We start from the raw sequence: 23,478 nt of genomic DNA, 5'->3' as shown, positions 1-23,478 counted from the left end.
TAAATAGGGTGTACAAACTTTATTTAGATAAAACAAGGACATAACAGCCATGGTTTTCAAGTAGGTCAGTATACTGTAGGTAGCATTTAGCTCGTAACCACACACACTGACTTATAACACTCATATATTTGGGAAGTACAAACCAAACAAGGGTATAAAAACAACAATTTGACATACAGCCGCAATAAAGATATCTCTTTGTTTTTCAGTACACTAAAATGGCAAACATAGCATTGTCTTGCTTGCCTTGTAAAGATTCTTAAAAGTAACAGTCATCTTTACATTTTTTAAAAAGATTTATTTTTGGCTTTTTATGCCTTTATTAAGTACATTTATTAAGGACAGTATTATAGACAGGAAGTGAAGAGGGAGAGAGACGGGGAAGGGACGGGAAATGTCATCGAGCCTGGATTCGAACTCAGGACGCCCTAAAGCGCTACTGCACCATATGTCAGCGTGCTAACCGCTAGGCTACTGTGCTGACTACATATTAATTCATTTTCTAGTGCCATTAAATTTGGTCAAAGAACCATTTGTTTGAAATGTAGTTGAGATTTGCTGTTATATTTAACTGCCTTTGATGTGTAACGTATAGAAGGACCAAGGCTCTGGGACGTAGATGATACCGGGATACTTTTTGCGTAACACTTTATCATTCCACAGATATGCAACCCAAACCAGAACCAATCCCAGAGTAATGATGAAGTTATAAAAGAGGAAACGACCATTGCTGTCAAGCACGAAGCCCATCCGCCTCTGTCGCATCACAGTGGCAACCATAGCAAAAAAGGTGAAGACATACAGGACAAAGATCTGCCCCTCAGTAATCAGATACCTGAAGAAATAAGAACGCATTAAAAAAAACGTTTTTTAGAAGTCAGTATTGTTAGTTTTTAAGATATCTATAAGCTTGTGTGCCCCAAAACAGTGAAAAAATTCACGTTTAGAAGATATAAAACTGATATAAACATGTAAAGCTTGTAGTTTATCACTTACTCCTAAATGAAAAAACGGTTTTATTCACGTCACCTTATACTTCAGTTTCTCATCAAATCTTGACCAATCAAATGCTCTCTAGTATCTGACATGCTCCACCCCCTTCAAGAGGCTTCTCATTTGTTTTTAATTTGATGCACTTGAGCTAAAACTATTGGCAGAGCAGAGATCTAAACGCTATTGGTCCTTTTTTTAAAAAGGGGAGGAGCTACTCTATGTCCAACCCTCTCTTTGTGTTGCGGTTGATAAAAATGCACATTTCAAAGCACTTCACAGCACCTTTAATGTTTTAACCTATGAGTCTGATGTATTGTAGAATATTTGCTTTCACTTGGAAATATTTCACACTGCAGAAACATAAGGACTTGATTTATGGAGCTTAAAATACGCTGAAACAGTCTGAATTTGAATTGTGTTAATGTAAAATATTACCAATAGTAATTTCATAAAACAGAATATTATTCGCCGATAAAAATGTTTTGAATTTTTTAACATTTAAATTGTCAGATTTTTATAGACATATTTTTAAACTTATTTTTGTTCTGAATTCAGACTGCAAAGATTGGGTTTGTAAAAATACAGTTTCAAGTTTTCAAGATTCAAATCATATTGTATTTTTATATTGATTGTGTTCATTCACATGAACTTGAAATTCTATCTCTTAAAGAAAATGCTACCAACTGATGTGAATAGCTGACTTACCAATAATACACAGCGCTGGGGCCAAGCAGCAGCCAACCTGAGGTGCTCATCTTCTCATCTTTAACTTGTGTAAAGCAGCCAGTGAAATACAAGAAGATGATGAGGAAGAATGGGATATACCTAGAATGGTGAAGAAGGAGATGTTTAAACCTCAGAATAATAAAAGAATTGACAAAAATCTATTTAAATTTTAATTACTGCTGACTCTAAACAGCTTTTGAGGGTCCCCTGATACATATCTATTTGTGGTCTGTGCTAATTGCAGTGTATTACTAAATTAGCAAGTGTTGTGAGAATTGACTTGCATGTATTGTCAAACTGATGAAGAGGTTTCCTCAATTTGTTAGAGTTTTTTTTATATTTGCATGTGTTTTCTTAACTACCAGCATGTTGGAGCTCTCTTTGTCAGTGTACTTAATGAACACTGTTGCACATCCATATTTCTGCATTTCTCTCCTCAGATGTTTACATAACGAATCATTTGAAAGTTAATGTTCAAAGGATTTTTATAAAAGTACCCATTGTTGTTGCAACGCAAATTTTATATATTTATTTATTTATTATTAATTTATTTTTATACCACATCATTGTGGCTATTTCATGGCAAAATGGATATCCATAAAAGATTACATGATAAAAACAAATTCATATTACAATAAAAAGTTACATAGAGAAATATATAAAGATAAATATATAAATTAAATTCACAAAAAAAAAAAAAACATTTAAAGTTAAATATGATTATTCAGTAAAAAGTTTTGAAATAACTTAAAATTCTTCCTGGTGGTTTCTTTTTAAAAATGTACATCAAAGTACTCTCCTTATAGCAATTTTGTCTAATGGTATTTAAACCTCCACATTCCAACAAAATATGTTTCATTACAAGAACAGCTAGGAAGTAATTACATTTAGGTGGTGCTTCATTCTTTAGTATATACAAATAAGTCAACCTAGAATGTCCAATTCGACATCTAGTATAGATAGTTTGTTCATGGTCTCAAAATTACACTTTGCAAAGTGTCTTTCATTTAATTTCGGGTGAATTTTATGTGTTGCAATGTTGCAATAACATTAAAAAATAAACAGAGATCAACATGGTAGATGTTAATTCCACCAGGCTTGAACTGAATCCTCTAACCCAATGTTTCCCAAACCTGTTCCTAGAAACACAGCAACAGTACATTTTTGGATGTCTCCCTTATCTGACCTATTCATTTCAGGTTTTGGAGTCTCTTCTAATTTTCTGAAGAGTTTATTCTGGAGTGTTTGATTAGGGAGATGTTGAAAATGTGTACTGTTGGTGTGCCTTCAGGAACAGGGCTGTAAAACACTGCTCTAACCTCCGATAGTTTTTGTGTAATATTGGCCATTAGAGTGTGTAACTTTGAAAATCTACCCAAAAGCACGTGGAAAGGGAATAGTTGAAGGAATTGAAAATAATTGGAGGTGATGGAGCCGACTCCCATTTTGTGTAGTGCATGTGTTGGAGATTAAAATATTTCTAATTCTCTATTTTAAACTAATTTAAGATATTTTATAGATCAGAACTTTTTGAGTGAAAATGCTGACACTAGGAAAGGGTGAAACGTGTGCACGCGTGTGTTTGATAATGTACACATAAAAAAACAAATAGTAAGAATGGAAAATACACTTACCACATGGAATGCCCTAGGTGTTCATCATAGTAATACAGAAGTTCAAAGGAGTCGATCTGAAAACCATACACAGTATGTGTTATCATTATCTTCATAAAAACTAATATATTCTGAGGTTTTCTTCTGAAAAGACAATATGTTTAATCTGTAAACCGAACTAACCAGTGAAGCAGGCTTCAGATCCTTGATAATGGGGTTTTCTCTGACAGACAGATGAAGCTGGTATCCGCTGAGGATGAGACGATGGTTAATAGAGTCTCCCACCAAGTGTATGCTTGCGCCCATGACAAAGGTGATGATGCTAAGGTAAACAGCAGAGCGAGGAAGGGCCGTGGGACTCCGCTCAATAAGCTTGATAAATGAACATCAAAACAACGCACAGGATAATAACGTAATCAACATTCATGGGCTATGTAAAAACACACCCCGAATACACACTATTGTTATTATTTTAAATCATAGAAGAAAGTGGGTACCTTCAGTAGTAAGAATGGCGTAATGACATTATATGCCATGTGAAAATAATCTCCAACACTTGGCTTATTAAGAGGAAACCATTCCAGGGGCATTATGATCTAAATAAAGAACATACAACATTGTTTTAGGTATTAAAATAAGAAAACACCACTCTTAAATGTATATAACACCTTGTTTTAACTTATACCATAGCGATTGGCCTTCCAAAGTCCAGTATCCAGTTTTGCACAGTGAAACAGAGCCATAGATCTGTGTGAAACTGGGAGCGTGTTGTGGCTGCTGCTGTAGTCTTCTCACTTCCTGCCCTGCTTTTATACAAATCTTGTTTTTTCATCATGAATATTGAATTATAATTTGTGAATTAAATATTATTCTTGGCTTTCGAGCTGTTAGCCAAATGACAACTTTGATAGCCCAGCAAACATCCTGACTGATAGGGTTTTCGAGTAATAATATAAGGCTACATTATTAAATTGTTGCAATATATACAACTCTATATGTTACATTATATACAACATTCAAATCTTAAGTTTAAACATTCGTCTGCAAATAACGACATTGATAATAACACAGGAAATAGCCATAGGAAATAGCCATAACCATAACGTTAACGTTACCTCAGAAATGCCGATGTGAAAGTTGCAGACTGTGGTCTTCTCCGCATGGTTAATCGATATCTTCTTTATAGCTATTTATTATCGGATGCTTTACTATAGTTTAGTAGCCAGCTCATTCATCCATCAGTCACATGCCAGATAACGTTACAGCACAGAAGCAGGAAAAGGCTAAATACATTTGTGTTCGACTATACCCCAATATACAAAATATTTCTGCAAAATATTTCCTTCAAAATATATTTCTGCACTTCCTTAAATGTTTTTATCCTTGTTTATTTGAATCACGTGATGTTTTGACCGGTTCTTCTTCAGTTAACGTTACTGGCGAAGCGTAACGTGTATGGCTCTTACTGCCATCTTTCGGACTGTTCACCAGCTTGCAAAATAGATAAAATCATATAATATTTACTTTAATTAATATATTTACATATTTCATTTTTATAAACCATGTGCAATAAAATTGCATAAATTTTGAATTACTTGAGCAATTACTCTTTAAAATGTTTTAACTATAATTTTTCTGTTAATTTAATTTATTTTCAGCACTAATTGCTTCGCAGCTCTTAAACAGATTGCACATTTTTATAAAAAATATATATAAATATATATATATATATATATATATATATATATATATATATATATATATATATATATATATATATATATATTTATTTATTTTTTTCAATTATATAACTTATTACATAAAACAATGACCATGTTGTATGTTTACTACCCAGTAATTTCATTTAGATGACTTACAAGCTGCTGTCATCTCCAACTAACTTAATACAACGTAAACTCTACTTCAAATGTAGCTTAACTACACTAAAGCTGCCCCCTGGGAAATGTAGCAAGCTAAGCTAAAAGCTGCATGGCAAAAGTAGCTTACATCTATGCTATTTTTACAGTTTTCATTTTTAAATCGAAGCAACTTAAATCCAAGTCAATCATATCTTAGTGATCAATAAAACTGTCAATGAAACATATGAGACATAATAGTTCAGTTCAATTATTTACTGTAAATAATATGCTGTACTAAACAGAAACACATTATAGTAAATAACAGCAAAAACTAAAAAAAAATTCAATAAAACCAGGTCTTACACATAAAATACTATAGTCATTTATAGTAAAGGGAAATATTTTTATTTTTTGAGCACAGTATCAGAAATTAAGTTATTGCATCTTAACATGTACTTCTCGAGGTATGCTTACAGGAAATCCTGCTTCAGAAATAACTACTCTCCCTCAGTCATCTTTCCATCAAGCAAGTTTCACCAGATGTGGCAGTAACGCACCAAAAATTTTGTTGTCGAACACCGTAAAACAGGAAGAAGAAGAAATCATCCTTCTCCCTATTATATACATTTATTTTACATACATCGGCTAGACACCGGTCTCACAGCTCAGTGAATGTCGGTGCCGTCACTTATTGATCCACTATCGGTAAATGAAGCTTGTGTGGACGCTACTGCGCTACTTGACTAATAAAATAGCTTCGCTACTGAAAAGCTATTTGATTTAGAAAGTAGCGACGCTACAGCCACGCTACTGAGAAATGTAGTTAGCAAGTAGCATCATTACTTGTAGCGACGCTACTGCCCAACACTATGCCGAAGCATGCTAATAGGACTTTTGTGGCCATGGGCATTCATCCTCTGTTATTTCTTCCCCATTTCTTCTGTCTTTAATCTCCATATGTCAATTGATAACTTTGTGACTGTATGATGATGACGGTCAGCTCACGTAGATCTGCAGTAGCCTGAACTTGTTTTTTGGTTCAAATAATGTACAAGGCTTTACATTGGTCCATCAAGATGATTTTTTTTTATTGGCTACCGAAATGCTGGTCAGTGCGTGGTTGAAATATTGATTTATTTACAGTACTCTGAAACGAATTGTGGCGAGGCAGTGGCGCAGTGGGTAGTGCTGTCGCCTCACAGCAAGAAGGTCGCTGGGTCGATCCTCGGTTCAGTTGGTGTTTCTGTGTGAAGTTTGCATGTTCTCCCTGCCTTCGCGTGGGTTTCCTCCGGGTGCTCCGGTTTCCCCCACAGTCCAAAGACATGCGGTACAGGTGAATTGGGTAGGCTAAATTGTCCGTAGTGTATGAGTGTGTGTGGATGTTTGTGTGGATGTTTCCCAGAGATGGGTTGCGTCTGGAAGGGTATCTGCTGCGTAAAAACTTGCTGGATAAGTTGGCGATTCATTCCGCTGTGGTGAACCCGGATTAATAAAGGGACTAAGTCGACTAGAAAATGAATGAATGTAACGAATTGTGATTTTAAAAGTAACGAAGTAGATTACTCAGCTTAATTTGTACTTAAGTACAAGTCAAATTACAGGCTTAAAATTCTACTCATGAAAGTACAATTACCCCAAAAATGTACTTAATTACAGTAACGTGAGTAGTTGTAATTTGTTACTCCCACCACTGCTGATAATAATGTCAGTTTATGTACATAGAGAAGTTCGCAGAAAGAGGAAGTATGTTTATGATAATTATAATAATAATAATAATTCCTTCCATTTATATAGCGCTTTCCTGGGCACTCAAAGCGCTTCACACATAGGGGGAAATCTCCTGATCTACCACTAATGTGCAGCATCAACCTGGATGACTCGACGGCAGCCATTTTGCGTCAGACCGCACACCACACACCAGCTGATTGGTCGAAAGGAGACAAGTGATGAAGCCAATAATGGTTTGGGGATGGTTAGGAGGCCATGATGGACAAAGGCCAGTGGGCAAATTTGGCCAGGATGCCGGGGTGAAACCCCTGCTCTTTTTTGAAGGACATCCTGGGATTTTTAATGACTAGTCAGGCCCTCGGTTTAACGTCTTATCCGAAAGACGGCGCTCACTTAGCAGTATAGAGTCCCTGTCACTACACTGGGGCATTAAGACCCACACAAACGACAGGTTGGGCGCCCCTGCTGGCCTCACTAAAATCACCTCTGGCAGCAACCCAGCTTTCCCATGTGGTCTCCCATCCAGGTACTGACCAGGCGCAGCCTTGCTTAGCAAATCACTAGTTGCTGGCTGTTTGGGTGCAGGCACTGAAGGACTGCAGAATGATTGACAAGACTGTGACGAACTCCACCAAAACTCCACCTCCTAATATCAGTTGTGTAGGGCAATGCAGACTTGTTGCGAACATCGCAACAGTTGAACAGTCGACAGTTAAACATTTCCCTCCCTCAACAGCCTCTAACTTCTCATTGAGAAAAAAACAATAATAATAATAAATAAATACAAATAAATAAATAATTAACAATAATAATAAAAAGGTAAAAAATAAAGCATTAAATTAAAATAAATAACTAAATAAGATGAAAATAAATAATAAATATGTATTTATTCATATATTATTGCTCAGTTTAAGAATTAATAAAGTTTGCCAGTAGATAATCTAAAAAGGGGCGCCACAACTTGTCAAAGGTCTTTAAAGAACCAGTAAGTGATAGTGTAATCTTTTCCAATTTACTACAAGTAAATACTTCTTTTATCCATGCATCAAAAGATGGTGAAAAGACATGTTTCCACTTGAAAAGGATGAGACGTCTCACTATTAATGCAGTAAAAGCTAAAGGCTTCTGGACCATTACTGAAAGGTTGGCATCTACTGCCAACCCAAAAATGTCCAGAAGTGGATTTGTATCCAGATCTCTGTCGAATGCATCTTTCAGAGTTTTAAATATTTTAGTCCAATAATCAAATAATTTAGGGCATTCCCACAACATATGGATGAGATGCGCTGGTGACTGTTTGCACCTATTACATGCATCGCTGACAGAAGGGTATATTTTAGCAAGTCTAGCATTAGTGTAGTAAACCCTATGTAGAATCTTACATTGTATAAGCCCATGTCTTGCACATATAGAAGAGGTATGTGTGAGCTCAAGAATATGCTCCCAGTGTTCATCAGAGAACTGAAAACCTAAGTTCTCTTCCCAAGCACTTCTGGTTTGATTTGCAGAACTTGGATTAATATTGTGATTCAGGTTATAAATGGAAGAAATGCAATGTTTTGAGTGTGGTTCAAGCTTTAATAAGTTATCTAATGGAGATTCTGGAGGTCGATTAGGAAAATGAGGAAACAGTTTTTGCACAAAGTGCCTGATTTGAAAAAAACGAAATAAGTGTGAATTAGGTAGGTCAAATCTTTTAGAAAGGTTATCAAAGGATGAGAAAATGCCACTCTCATAAAGGTCATCAATTGTTTTTATGCCCTTATCAAGCCACATTCGGAAAGCTTCATCTGTATTAGATGGTGCAAAACTGTGGTTTTTAAATATTGGAGAAAGGATGGAGGGAGGACTAAATAAACCTGTGTTTCCTAAATTGAGTCCATATCTTAATTGATTGGGATACTACTAAATTTGAGCTGACCTTTGCAGGTAAAGGTAGTTGAGAGGATAAAACAGAGCTCAGAGAAAGGTGAGCTGAGGACGGTTCTAGATAAGCCCAACACGGAAGTTCAGAACTTATATTGTTCCTCCAATGTACAATCTTTTGAATATTGCAAGCCCAATAATAATGTAAGAAATCTGGGAGTGCAAAACCCCCTCTGTTTTTCGGGAGCTGCAAAATAGATTTCTTAATTTGAACTGGTTTATTTTCCCATAAAAATGAGGTGATACATTTATCCAAATCCATAAAAAACCTTTTCTTAAGGTAAATTGGAATGTGTTGAAATAAGTACAAAAACTTGGGAAGAACAGTCATCTTGATTAGGTTTATGCGCCCAGCAAGAGAAAAGGGAAGTTTAGACCAGCGTTCCATGTCAGATTCACAATTTTTAAGTAAAGGGATAAAATTAGAGACATACATTCCACTTAAAGATTTGGTCACGACGATACCTCTTAAATCCATCAACTGCCCATCTAAAAGGAAAAAGTGAGTGTGTAAGGTTTTTTTGCCAATGGATTTACAGGGAATAGCTCACTCTTATGAAAGTTAATTTTGTACCCCAAAATTTTACTAAACTGGTTTAGAATGCTCAAAACAATAGGGACAGCAACCACTGGGTCAGAAATAAAAAGTAAAAAATCGTCCGCATATAAGGATAATTTATACTCTCTATCTAGCCAGATTGAGAGATACCTTTAAAATTAACATCCTCACGAAGCCAGATTGCTAAGGGCTCAATGGCAATGGCCATTGAAAACACACCATTAGTTAACACAGATGCTTGCGGAGAGATGTACAACAATTTGACCCAGGAAATGAACCCATCATCAAAACCAAAATTCACCATTACACAAAATAAATATCCCCATTCCACTCTTTCAAATGCCTTCTATGCATCAAGAGCCAAAACCACCTCTGGCACATCTAAATCGGGCATATCGAGAATATTTATGAGTTTCCTTGTGTTAAAGAAAGAGTGTCTTCCATTCATAAAACCTGTCTGGTCATCTAGAATTATTTTGGGTAGCACTTGTAAACGCAAGGATAAAATCTTAGTTCAAATTTTATAATCCTCGTTTAATAGTGAAATGGGCCTATAACTGCTGCACAAAAGGGGATCTTTGCCTTTCTTGGCAATCAGAGTAATTGTTAATAATGATAAGGAGGGAGGTAAGTAGCCCTTTGAAAAGGCCTCGTTAGACATGTTCTGTGATGCAGGTGCTCCTGTTGTAGTAAATGCTTTATTATAGAACTCTATGGTGAACCCAACAGGGCCTGGTGACTTGCCGCTTTGTAAAAGTTTGATAGCTTCTACCACCTCAGAGGTTGATATTGGATCACCAAGGGTCTTACTGTCAATCTTAGGGAATGTGATCTTATCCAAGGGCCACTATTCACAGTTGCTATCTGATGGGAGCTCAGAGGTGTAAAAGATCAGAATAAAACTCAGAGAAAGTGCTATTAATTCTATTTGTGTCATGGAAAATTTCTCCTTGTGGTGACTTTATTCCTGTAATCAGCCTTGATGTTGCTGATGCTCTTGCTTGATGCGCCATTTCCACAGATGATTCTGTCATTACCCCCTCCCTTCAGGTTAAGAGTTTGGGGGTCATCTTCGACAGCACCCTTTCATTCACTGCACATGTTAATAATGTCACTAATGTCTGCCTATTTCCACCTTCAAAATACAAAGCGTTTATGTCCTTCCCTCACACCTCATTCAGCTGCCATTCTTGTTCATAGTTGAATCACATCCTGTTTAGATTACTGTAATTCCCTTCTGTTTGGCCTCCCTGAAAAAACTCTTCATAAATTACAACTGGTATAAAACGCTGCAGCCCGTATTATCACAAAAACCCCCTCTGTCTGTCACATCACGCCCATTCTACAACAGCTTCACTGGCTTCCCATCTCTTTTAGAATTAACTATAAAATACTTCTTCTCACCTTTAAAGCCATCCACAATCTCGCTCCTCCACACCTTACTAATCTTGTTTATATCGCCACACCTTCTCGAACACTCAGGTCTTCTTCTTCCATTCACCTCACTGTTCTCTCTGTCCACCTTGTCACCATGGGGAGCAGATCCTTCAGCCACTCTGCTCCTCAGCTTTGGAATTCACTCCCTCCTGATCTCCGTAATTTAGACACTCTTCCACAATTTAAGTCCAGACTCAAAACACATCTGTTTAGAACGGCCTATTCTCTTTGACCCGATTGCATTTTTAAAGCTTGTATTGTATTCTATTGTTTATTGTGTTTTTATTTGAATTGATTGTTTTAGCTGTCCTGTACGGTGACCTTAAGTGTCATAAAAGGCGCCTTTAAATAAAATGCAATATTATTATTATTATTATTAAGTATGCCTTAAGCGTTTCCCAAAGGGTCCCTCTGCTAATAAATGGCATGTCATTAATTTAAAAAGATAGGGTAATTTGTTCTGACAAAAATTGTTTAAATTCCTCTCTAGTCAAAAACAGAGAGGGAAAAAGCCACAGTTTAGAAAAAAAATGTAAACTGAGAAAAATGAATATCAACGGAAGTGGGAGCGTGATCTGAAATTATGATGCTGTGATATTCACAGCTCGATATATTGGAAAGAAGTCTGTTGTCTACTAAGAAAAAATCTGTTCGTGAGTATGAATGATGAACATTGGAGAAGAAAGAATAGACCTTGTTAGTGGTCTGTTTTGATTTCCAAGGATCAGATAGCCCTAATCGTTGTGCAAATGTGTCAAAAATTTTGGCTGAGTTGTTAATGAACTCGGTTTGCTTGAGGATCTATCTAAAACTATGTCCTGAACAAAGTTAAAAATCACCCCTAAAATAATTTGTCTATTTTCAATATCAGAAATAGCTGAAACATTTTTTGATATGAACATTGGGGTCGTCATCCCAATTAGGAGCATAAATACTTGCCATAATGACAGACACATCTCGAAGTTTGCCGGTAATTATGACATAACGCCCATTAGGATCGGATACAACATCTGTCAACTCAAAAGGGACACTTCTATGAATAAAAATAGTGGAACCTCTTGCTCGCGCACTAAACTTTGAGTGATACAGATGGCCCACCCATGCTCTTTTAAGCCGTTGTATATCAGTTGTTTTAAGATGGGTCTCTTGAAGAAAAAAAATGTCATCCTTAAGGTGTTGGAGATGAGTTAGAATGTGGCTCATTTTGACATTGTTGTTCACCCCTTTAACGTTCCATGAAATGAATCGTGTGCTGAAACTTTTTTTTAGTCTTAGCCATTGTCAATCTGCCATAAGACAGTTTTATGTCTGAGCAAAGTAGAGAAATATAAAAGAAAAATGAAGTACTTAAAAAAAGAAAAGATAAAACACAAAAACACAAAAAAAATAAAAAAATAAAAAATAACCAAAGCCAGATTCCTAAACCCCATTCCTAACCTATCAATATAAAACCTAGCAGAGAACCAGCAACACATCAATCTCTTAATGAGATTGCATAATGGGCCCCAGCTCCACAGAACTATACAAATAAGCCCATAAATGAAAAGAAACAACTGGTCAGAACAAACGGTCATTAACAAAAGCAGCAAGTATAAAAATTGACGGTCGACATAACGCTTCTCTTAAGCAGTGTTAGGTATATAAAGTTACAGTGTTGGAATTCTTAAAATCACACAAAAGTAAAGCCTAGTTCACACTAGAGGATTTTAAGCCTGATTTGAGCCCGATTTGGAAGTTAACGAGCTCGCCGACGGATCGGGCTGTGATCGGGAAGCTCGCTGGCGCATCGCAGACACCTCGCAGATAGAAATCCAATATTTAGCATGCTAAATATTCCAGAGCAGTCGGCCGACTCAACCCCACGTGTGGTCAGATGAAGTGAGCTGGAGCCAATGAGAGAGCATATCAGCATGAGCTGAATGCCTGTGTGCTCAGGAGCTCAACAGAATGGGCATCAAAGCACTCGCTTCATTCTGCGTTAGCACAGACATGAGAGTAGGCTATATTAACAGTGAAACTAGAGTTCTGTAACTATTAGAATTACCATACTGCTCATTCTGACCGTTCTCATATAAAACGCCATATTGTCACAACATATTTACATTCAAAGCTTCTATTGAGATATTAAAATTAAGCTTTGAATGTCTGACATCATATTTAATGACACCATTACCCTAAAAATATAATATTTTTTGGCAATACAGCCTATAAATATGTAGTTAAGATACTAGAACATGCACAGGTCTTTGCTTACATTTTCACTTTCAAACAGGAGCTATTTTGCGGCACAGAATATGCTGTTTTGAAAGATATCTGAAGTAAATTGGTGTTTTTGCCATCAGAAAGTTTTGTTTATGTTAGCAGGAAGTTGCCAGGCAAGAAAATGCACACACATTTAAAGTCACAGCGAAAATGATCAGACATGCATGCAGTCATTTTAACCAATATGGTAATTTAAGGCAGAAATGCTCAGTTCTTTACTGTTTTGTAAAAAAAAAAAAAAAAACAATTTCAGAAAGAAATACACTGATAGCTAGAAAGCGGCAGGGTGTTATAGATATGTTAGTTTTATTTCAAAGAGTTATACAATTACAAAAATTAAAAACTCTCTGTGTATCTATCCACTCGAACCTTGCAGATGAGTGATTGATCTGCTGATGCATCAGCTAATTTGACGATGTTTTAAATGCTTCCTCAAATGCTTGAAACGCTGTCAGTGATGTAATCAGCACACAAGCAGCCAATAGTGTTCAGCTTTTTCTGACGACTCCTCCCTCAAAATTTCATTGGCTGTGGTTTGGTACCTTGAATGAGCTTGTGGATCATTCACAGAGTGTTGCGTAGTGTGAACAGCACAGAGATTAAAGGACACAAAGTCAAGTCATGTAGTGTGAACGACACAGCGATCTGCTGATGTTTAAAAACCTGTAGTGTGAAATAGGCTTAAAATGATCCGTGCCAAGTGAGCTTTAGTGAGTCCCAGTAGTCATAAAACATTTAGTGAACATCATTTGGCTCATAGAATTACAGGAGTATACAAACGAGGTATATAGGTAGAAATAAGCACCTTGAAACATTTGTATACAACTTTACACATATAACGTAATGATAATAGTTTACCAACCTCAAATAGTATAATTGACTATCATCTAAAATGCCCAGACTGTCGCATGTCAAATTAAAATGTCAGATCCAGAAAAAAACAGCATCGGGTTAGTAAGTCTCCAGTAGTTAAAATAAGTACTGCTCACACAGCTTCTGTCATCTCACGCCGATAAGCTTTAACAAACTCATTGGCCTCCTGAACTGACGGCAGTTGCTTCTTCTTATCGTCCGATGTAGTAATGAAAAGTTTGGATGGATAATGAAGAGACGGTCTCATACCCAGCGTGTATAGTTCCTTCATTACAGCTCGGTATTTGGCGCGCATTTCCACTACTTTGGGACTATAGTCTTTGTTGATGAATATTGGAGTACCACGATATTGAAGCTTTCCTCTCAGCTTGCGGGCTTCGCGAATAACCAATTACTTGACCTGGAATTTATGAAAGCAGATTATCACGGATCTGGGTCTCTCCCCTGGTTTTGGTTTTGTTGTAAGGGCTTGATGAGCACGATCCAACTCGGGAGGAAAGGTAAAGAGGCTTGCTCTAAAAACTTCCATAAGCAACTCTGTGAAGAAAGTGAAGGGTTGAGGGACTTCAATCCTCTCAGGTAGGCCGAAGATTCATACACTGTTCCTCCTACTTCTCCCTTCTAGATCCAGAACTTTAGCTTTGAGTTTAGCGTGCTGGTCAGCCAAGGTTGTGTACTCCGACTCCAGTGTTCTGACAGTCACACTGCTGGCATCAGCATTTGCTTCAAGTAAAAGAAGCCGCCGTTCGTGGTCATTCACAGTGGTGTGTAATGTATCCGTCTTTGCTTCCAAACTGGAAAATGCCGATTTAAATTCGGAAGACAGTTCCGCTCTGTGCTCTTCCAGTAACGTTAGCTTCTTTAAAGAAATTATGTCTGCTAAGCTCCCCCCTAGCATGTGCTTCATCTTTTTTAACGTCGTCTTTCTTAGTGTTGTGTCTTGCTTTCAAAGCCATTATCCCACAGAACGTTTCACAATTGTAGATCGACTAATATACTGGTAAGTAGATATCTGATGGGCCTGAAAAGGGAATTTTTATAAAGACAACTGTGGGAGGGTGAGCGAGACGCAGCTACTCCACACGCATGCCAACCGGAAGCCAATATCAACTCTTTAAATGCTAAATATATTTTAAAGCTTGATAGCTTTAGAGGACAATGATTTATAATCACGAAACCAACTGTAAAATGTTCATGGAGTGCTCAGACACAATGCAGACCTTTTAAATGTTTTATATTTATGACAATAATCTGTACGTTCAAAAGTGCCTTTTTTTGTTCATAACCGAATACCATCAAATGAATATCATTTTTTAAAGCTTGATAACTTGACAGGACAGTGACTTACAATCACAAAATCATCTGTAATGTGTCCATGTAGTTCTCAAATATAATGCACACCTTTTACATCTTTGATATACAGTTGAAGTCAGAATTATTAGCCTCCCTAAATTATTAGCCCCTGTTTATTTTTTCCCCAATTTCTGTTTAACAGAGAGATTTTTTCAACACATTTCTAAACCTAATAGTTTTAATAACTCATCCCTACAGTATATATTTGACAGTATATAATATTTGACTAGATATTTTTCAAGACACTTCTATACAGCTTAAAGTGACATTTAAAAGTTTAACTAGGTTAATTAGATTAACTAGCCAGGTTAGGGTAATTAGGCAAGTTATTGTATAATGATGGTTTGTTCTATAGACATAGTTCTATATATGGAATAAAAACATAGCTTAAAAGGGCTAATAATTTTGACCTTAAAATGGTGTATAAAAAATTAAAAACTGCCTTTATTCTAGCCAAAATAAAACAAATAAGAGTTTACAAAAACAAATCAGACATACTGTGAAAATTTCCCTGCTCTGTTAAACATCATTTAGAAAATATTTTTAAAAAGAAGAAAAAAAAAAGTCAAAGGGGCTAATAATTCTGACTTCAACTATTACAAAACTGTATATCTTGAGGTTAAAAATTTTATTTTTTCATAACCAAATAACCACAAATTCTAATAAACATATTTTAAACCTCAATAGCTTAAAAAAATAACATTGTTAAGATCAGATTTTCAGTTCATTGTAATAAATCTACATGAACACTTTAAAGTTGGTTTTGTGATTGTAAATGGTTCTCCTACAAGGTTAAAATGACATGATGCATGCCATAAAATACAGAAATGCAGACCACAATAGAAATGTATCGAGAAACCTCATAAATTGACAAATCCAGCTACGTCCTTAGTCATTAGTACTGAAGGAGAACTTAGATGTGCTGACTCTAAACAGAAACAAGTTGTATTTACTTTTGGATGTGAGCAATTGCAGCGTTATGGATGTGACATTTGCAGTAAAACATTAGCATAAATTCACAGATATATAAATTCACAATCTATACTTTTTTTATATGTTAAATGAGAAAAACAAACATGTGTTAGGGATGTGACCAAAAGTCTGCGAGTTTGCTGTATATAACATATTATAGAAATTCTGTGAATTAAACTGCAAAAGCCAGAAAAATAATGCTAAGCAAAAGGATAAAAGTCAGGTCACTATAGAACAAACATGATTGATTTTATTTTAGTTAACATTTTTGCATTTATGAGGAAAAATATCCATTATGTATGTGAGACCTCTCTGTTACAGTCGTGACAGATGTGAAATTGCCACTTGTTGACTTTGATAAATCATATATAATAGTTTGAAAGCATTGACGGATACATTTGAGTATTTTTGAAGTACTGTGAAATACTTGTTTTGCACAAAAAAAGTAGAAATGGTTTCACTGTTTCACTAAAACTATATTTTTTCATGGCAAGGTTGACATTTACATGGAATTGCTCTTATACCAACCCACTTGCATTGTGGTCAGTGGGTGTCAAAGAAAGGTAAACAAAAACAAAAGGTAATCAAAGATCGTGAAAAAATGATTCGATAACTATTGATCTGTGCCTTTTCAGCCTAAACCCAGATGGACACTTGTGTTACATAAAATCAAAAAGCTTTCATTAATTTTAAATTTCTGGTTGCTTTAGACTACACAATGTAGATTCTTCTACCTGGGTTCGTGGTTTTGGTGGGTGCTGCAGGTAAAGTGCTGAATATGTCAAGTAAAACTAAATAATGACTGTTAATATTGTTATTTAAAAGCAAGAGTCATGTGTTTAGCTCTAAACATCATGCAAGTATGCAATATTATGTTTATTTTTTGTCTTAGTTAAAGCAGTGTTAATTAATTGAGTATAAACTCTCTGTTTTCTAGATGCCACATCAGTTTTTTTCAAAGCAGTTCCTGATTTTGTAAAGATGTATCATGTCAAAAGTATATTTCTGCCTTTTTACACAATCACTCCAGTACAGTTTACTTCTTTTTCAGTGTTTTACGTGTATCTCTTTTATACAGGTGTGCTGTCTTTGCCTCATTCTGAGATAGAGGAGCCGTTTGAAGCTTGGTACGATCTTGATGGGAACAGAAGTCACATTGACTATCGTAATAGCAGTGCGCACCTTTCAGATAGGAAATGACTTGGATTTTGGTGCCATTTACAAGATCACACCAGTCCTTCCTCCCAGTGATATTAAGTGTTTCCAGCTTAAAGGAACTAAAGATGATCCAGTAGAGCCGCAGGAAGCAATCCCTGATGCACAGAGCTTTAAAGTGAGTAGTACTTTAATTTATTTTCATTATGAAGTATTTGTTTACAATGCTATTCAATATGTAGGCCCACACCAAGTTATTTAATCATTTAATTTAATTGTGTAAAATTAAATATATATTTATTCAGTTTTATATGAATTTCACTAACCTTAATGGATATTTTTGTAAATGTTTAGATGATTTATCTACAAAACAATTTGTAAAGTAATATTTTTATGTCATTTAGTACAATGGTTCCCAACCTTTTTTGCCCGAGACCCACTTTTCCCCTGGAAACTATTATAAGCCCCCTCCCCACATTTAATGATATCACCGCTGATATAAGTTTGACGTAAGGATGACAAAAAAATTAGTTTTCATACAAACTGTATGTTTATTACTTTATCTAGATATGTTCATGCACAAATAACAGCCTAAAGTAAAATATAAAAACAAAACATCAGTAGGCTATTTATAACTAAAAACGTAAACCTTTGGAGATTTGACATTAACTAACCATGATCTCCCAATCATATGATTCCCCATTTAATATAAATAACCACATAAATAACCACCTCCAGGACCGAGTTTGGACACCCCTGGATTAAGCAATTCAGGCACTCGTCTAACTCCCTTCCTGCTCAAGTGTTTCCTTAGCTACTGCAGCCAGGGAGTTTGAGATCAACCTAAGCTCAAGCTCCCCTCTTGCTCTATGAATAGGAAGGAGCCCTGGACTTGAGGATCCCTTGAGCTCAGGGCTCTATCTCGGGTTAGCATGCCAAACAAGCTCATACTAAATCATCAGCTAAGTGTGAACTCTTGAAAGTTAAATGAAGATGTAGGTCAGGGGTTCATCATCTCGGTCCTGGAGATCCGGTGTCCTGCAGATTTTTGCTCCAACCCCAATCAGACACACCTGGACTAACTAATCAAGCTCTTACTAGGCTTTCTAGAAACATCCTTGCAGGTGTGTTAAAGCAAGTCGGAGCTAAAATCTTTAGGACAGAGTTTGACAATGCCTGGTGTAGGTTATACAGTGGGTTGTTAATTGTAGAGATCCTCTAATTAAAAATAATAATAAAAAAAAAAAACTCAGCCAGATCAGAAAAACAAACAGAAAAGTAACTCAAATGTAACGTAACGCATTACTTACCATAACAAATAACCACGTAGCACTAGCTACTTTTTTGTGGAGTACATAATGTAATGCCTTACTTTCAAAAGTAACTTTTCACAACTGTTTCTAATTGATTTTGCATTCTAAACACTTAAAGAAAGCTATGTTTGATTTTTTCGTGTTCAACTTTTAGCTCCTAAACTCTCAAAGCCATTCAGAATAAATAAAAAAAATAATTATGAAATATGGGCAGAAATAGTAAAATGGCTGTCTGAACCTGTTTTATGTTATAGGACAAATTTAAATAAAGAATAAACTGAATGATCTGCAAATGTGTATAAAATCTTTGTCTGTTTAGCAGTTTGAGAAAATGGAGGATTGCAAAGGCGTTCAGTGTGAGGTCTGGAAAAAAGTCACAGAGGCTGGCCATAAGAAGAACACGTACCGTCTGTGGGTCACACGTGGAGAGGCAGCTTATTCTCCAGCCACACCACACCGCTTTGAGATGGAGGGCTTCAAATCTCTTCTGGGATCCCACAATGACAAATACAGCATTGAGTACAGTGAATTCTGCACACAATCTGAGCCTGATGTTTTCACTCCACCTGCAGGTAACATGGAGAAAACACACACTCAGAGAAATGCTTTTGTCTGCCTCTGTTTACAGATCATCCTATTAAATGTTGACTGAGGTGTTGTGTGTTTAGGATTTACCTGTGAAGAGTTTCCTGATCCCCCTGAGGAGCGACAAATATTAGCCAATCCCTTTCGAGACTATGTCAACACCCACCCTGTTTGCCATGCCCACCGGATGTTTAGCCCCTTTAAGGAAAAGTTTAATCGACAGTATGAAAGTGAAAAGGAGCACGAGGAACGCGAGAACCTCTTTCTGCATACTTTTAGGTGATGAATAACAGCTAACATCTCATTGAAGAAAAATAAAAATATCTGAACTTGTCTGATTTTATTATGTTTTTTCCTCTTTCCTCTTCAGGTTTGTGCACTCCAACAACAGAGCTGGTCTTACATACAGTGTTGGTATCAATCACTTCGCAGACAAAAAGAAAGAGTTGGCCAGGATGACAGGAGGTTTACATCCGAAAAAGAAAAAGGAGGATGCAAAATAGTCCACAGAATAGTACAACTGACAAAATAGTGGCAAACAAATAATTACAGTTTAATAAATGTCTCAGTCAACAGAACCACACAGTTATCTGATGAGAATTGCGGTAATTTAATCTTTTCTAACCATATAACTTGATTAAATTGAATCTGTATCTTCAAGCTTTTTTGGCAAACAAATATGATTTTTAAACCCAACTGTACATCAATTCTGATTAAACTATAAATGAAAACCATGTTTTTTTTCCCAATAAAACAAATACATTTTTTTGCTCATTTTTGTCACCTTACATTTTTTCAGGGTCATTTAATGTTTCAAAAATAATTTCCTAAATCTCATTTCCCTACATTTCACTGGTGATAAATTAAATCTGTTTCGATTTCTGCTGCAACATTCAGATGGTAGGGTCAGAATTTGGTGTCAACAACATGAAAGCATGGATCCATCCTGCCTTGTATCAGCGCTTCAGGCTGGTGGTGGTGGTGTAATGGTGTGGGGGATATTGTCTTGGCACCACAGTGTACTCATCTTTTGATGGCTACTTCCAGCAGGATAATGCGCCATGTCATAAAGTGTGAATCATCTCAGACTGGTTTCTTGAACATGACAATGAGTTCACTGTACTCAAATGGCCTCCAAAATCACCAGTTCTCAATCCAATAGAGCACCTTTGGGATGTGGTGAAACTGGAGACTTGCATCAGTGATGTACAGCCGATAAACTGCAGGATGCTATCATATTAATATAAGAATTATTGTTGATCTAGTTTTAGATCATAACGGTGTATGTTGTCAAACCTGTTTGATAAAATCTTTTCAAAGTGATTCATAATCAACTCAAATGAAACGCAGCGCTGCGCGAACTGTTCGCTTGAGTCTCAAAAAATTTTGTGCGCTCCGCCAGCTGAAATCATGAAATATTTAAGACCTAGACAAGCAAATTCAAGACTTAATATTAATTTAATTTAATTTAGATTTTTAATGTTTAAACTTTAAGACCCCGCGGAAACCCTAACATAGAATGATCTTAATGTGTTGGTCTCAACAATTAAACAAGAATAAACTTGTGCTGCAAATGATGTGCTGACCAGTCTCATTAGGTGAGGTTCATTTTAAATTGAATAAACTATAAATAAATTATAGTTTTTAGATTACACTTTTTTTGTGCACTTATATAGGCATATTGGGGCGTGTGAGACCTTGCATTCAACATTTGTTTCTAACCACCCCTAAAAAATAGGGGGGGGGGGGGGGGGGGGGGTTGTGAGTCATTAGCTATGTTTCCATCCAAAATGTGAACGATCTGGATTATCGCATAAAAGACATAGAAATTACGCAGCGTTTCCATCCAATGAGTCAAATCGAACAAAATAGTCACTTCCTGATAAAGTGGCGCCAAATATCAACAGTAAAAACAGAATTTGCTGCAGTAGGAAAAGCTGCTTTAATCTTTTCTTCTTCTAATAAATTACTTACGCCTCAGAAGGCAATCCAGACACGCAGTGAACGCACGGTGGTGTTTGAAGGTGTCAGACGCGGAGCACAGACGCTCTTGATTCTGGAGGTCATTAATAATATAATAACACTAATACTGAAATGGTGAAGGTGTTTTAGAATGGTGTTACAGTGTTCACAGCCTGCTGGTTTGATCATTTACACACATTTTTATCACCACATGATCTCTTTTAACAATCACATGACCTTTTTCAATGCGCATATTGAAATTTGTGCGGTAAAAGTGTTTCCATCGTAGTTTATGCACATTTTTTTATAGTATAAAAAGTTTATCCTACTCTGTTATGTGCATATGTTTATGCATATTTTCAAAATTTATGCGCATCATGGCCTTTCCATCAACCGGTTTATGCGCATATCAAAAATGCACATAAAAATAGGTGGATGGAAACAGCTATTGGCATTATTTTAGTGGCCGTAGGCTGAAAAGTTTGGGAACCCCTGAGCTAGTGTACTCCAAAGAGTGAAAAATGATATCTATAAAAGTGATATAAACATTTAACACTAGCAGTTTGTTACTTCCACCAAAACTGTTTAAAGACTTTTTTCCACATCAATTCATACTGGTTTCTCATCAAATCTTGACCAATCATATACTCTCTAGCATTACATGTCCCACCCCCTTTTAAATCACCTCTCATTTGATGCACTTGAGCTCAACCAGTTAGGTAAGCAGAAAATCATTCACAAAGTGCAAGATGACTACATGAAATGCTTTTTGTGTTTACTTATGTGAGACAGTGATATGGTTTTACTTGATTATTTGAGATGTAACCTGCACCAAACATCTCCAAAAGTCTGTGATGGGAACTGTATAATGTTATAAAACAGAGAAGGCATTATAAGTAAGATATTTCTAATTTTTATTTTAATCAAATAAACACTCTGCTAAATGTTTCAAACTGTGCGAAAAGGAAGATGCAATATGCCAGACCCAGCAATACTGAAGGCCACTGTCAGAACACCCTGGGCTCTCATTACAGGCGAGCAGTGCCACAGATATACAAGTCTCCCTTCTTGAATGGAATTAGTGAAACAGATCGACTTTCTGAAGATATTCTAATTATATGACCAGCACCTTTACATAGTATGCAAGTTTGACACCTGGTGGTTTAACTAGGTTTAGGTTACAAGATTGACGACATCCCCACATTAAAAGGTGAGAGTTTTTGCCCTGACCAACACGAAATCTCTATTTTAGAAACCGCTTCTATTTCTTACAGCTGAACAACAGATTAAATGATGACAATGATCACCTCAGCTCATGTGCTTTATTCACTGTTAAATGCTGTTAATGTGAGCTTGAATGTCATTTTACGTGACAGCACATGTAGAGGCATGATAACGGCTAAGCTGAACAGATTGTAAAGACATTCCTTCATCTGTGTAGCTGAGGAGTTTGACGGCCTCTCCAACTGTGTTGAGAAAATTTCCATCCACTGCCCGGTAGTGGAGAGTGACTTCTCCACCGGACTCATCGCAGTCTGTTCCTGCTGCTCTGGAATTGATCCGCCAGAGTGCTGATCTTGAACTCTGAGCCTGCATCTCTACAGACTGATGGCTCCAGCTGAACCCACTGATCTGAATCAACAATGTCAACCCAAGACTGACACACAGAGAGCGGATGAAGGTTTTGTCCACATGGTTTAGATACTGATCTTCCGCCTAAAAAAATAAAATAAAAAAGTGATAAGTGATAGTAAATGGATTAAAAAAAAAAAAAGATGTCTTCACTCTTTCAACTTTTCTAAAGCTTTTAATTTGAAGTCAAAGCCCAAAAAAATATACCATAAATAGGAAACACCTTTCTTGTGTAAGGCTATGGGCTCGACTTTAAAAGGTGCAGTATGCAAATTTGACATCCAGTGGTTGAACTAGGTATTGCACTAGGCTTGGGCGGTAATACTTTAATATGTTATACCCCGGGATCAAAAAATAGCAACAGTGTCAGTATCAATACTGTTATACCATCATAAAATATAATGCATGTAAATTGGAGACAAGTATTAAATAACAAATATTATTTATTTAATGCCTACAAATGCGTATGCGTGATTGTCATGATGAGACAGTGTGGAGAGAGAGGTGAGATAAGGAGTCGCGCAACAAAT

General features: G+C 36.3%; 2 protein-coding genes across 16 annotated transcripts; one reads left to right on the top strand and one right to left on the bottom strand.

Annotated features, from left to right (window-relative positions):
• Nucleotides 1-4: 4 nt before the first annotated feature.
• cln6a (CLN6 transmembrane ER protein a) lies at nt 5-4,762 on the bottom strand. Of its 2 annotated transcripts, none has more exons than XM_087259169.1 (7): nt 4,448-4,762; nt 4,018-4,138; nt 3,830-3,928; nt 3,516-3,704; nt 3,354-3,409; nt 1,699-1,818; nt 5-835 (listed from the first exon to the last, which is right to left on the bottom strand). In XM_087259169.1, the coding sequence occupies exons 1-7, from the start codon at nt 4,492-4,494 to the stop codon at nt 568-570; spliced, it is 900 nt and encodes a 299-aa protein (XP_087115295.1). In that variant the 5' UTR covers nt 4,495-4,762; the 3' UTR covers nt 5-567.
• An 8,949-nt stretch (nt 4,763-13,711) lies between these two features.
• LOC100332358 (counting factor associated protein D-like) lies at nt 13,712-20,128 on the top strand. 14 transcript variants are annotated; one of them, XM_087261470.1, is made up of 8 exons: nt 13,712-14,555; nt 16,796-16,864; nt 17,012-17,065; nt 17,239-17,298; nt 17,380-17,634; nt 19,092-19,341; nt 19,438-19,633; nt 19,725-20,128. In XM_087261470.1, the coding sequence occupies exons 5-8, from the start codon at nt 17,440-17,442 to the stop codon at nt 19,855-19,857; spliced, it is 774 nt and encodes a 257-aa protein (XP_087117596.1). In that variant the 5' UTR covers nt 13,712-14,555; nt 16,796-16,864; nt 17,012-17,065; nt 17,239-17,298; nt 17,380-17,439; the 3' UTR covers nt 19,858-20,128. The 14 variants fall into 14 exon arrangements, with proteins under 14 accessions (XP_087117596.1, XP_087117597.1, XP_087117599.1 ...); XM_087261466.1 differs by having other exon boundaries at nt 14,205-14,555; nt 16,796-16,881; nt 19,089-19,341; XM_087261472.1 differs by having other exon boundaries at nt 14,276-14,555; nt 16,796-16,881.
• Nucleotides 20,129-23,478: the final 3,350 nt, after the last annotated feature.

This window comes from Danio rerio, chromosome 7 (assembly GCF_052040795.2).
Source record: "Danio rerio strain M-AB ecotype USA chromosome 7, GRCz13ab, whole genome shotgun sequence".
NCBI lineage: Eukaryota > Metazoa > Chordata > Actinopteri > Cypriniformes > Danionidae > Danio > Danio rerio.
Note: the sequence above shows the minus strand (reverse complement) of the source record. Positions and strands in the feature narration are given on the sequence as shown.

Coding starts and splice junctions, on each gene's coding strand:
- LOC100332358 (XM_087261468.1), top strand. CDS start 17,440: ATGGGAACAGAAGTCACATTGACTATCGTAATAGCAGTGCGCACCTTT. Junction 17,635..19,088: donor CTGATGCACAGAGCTTTAAA/GTGAGTAGTACT, acceptor TTGTCTGTTTAG/CAGTTTGAGAAAATGGAGGA. Junction 19,634..19,724: donor CTCTTTCTGCATACTTTTAG/GTGATGAATAAC, acceptor TTTCCTCTTCAG/GTTTGTGCACTCCAACAACA.
- cln6a (XM_087259169.1), bottom strand. CDS start 4,494: ATGCGGAGAAGACCACAGTCTGCAACTTTCACATCGGCATTTCTGAG. Junction 4,139..4,447: donor TTCACATCGGCATTTCTGAG/GTAACGTTAACG, acceptor TTTGTATAAAAG/CAGGGCAGGAAGTGAGAAGA. Junction 836..1,698: donor CCCAGCGCTGTGTATTATTG/GTAAGTCAGCTA, acceptor TTATTTCTTCAG/GTATCTGATTACTGAGGGGC.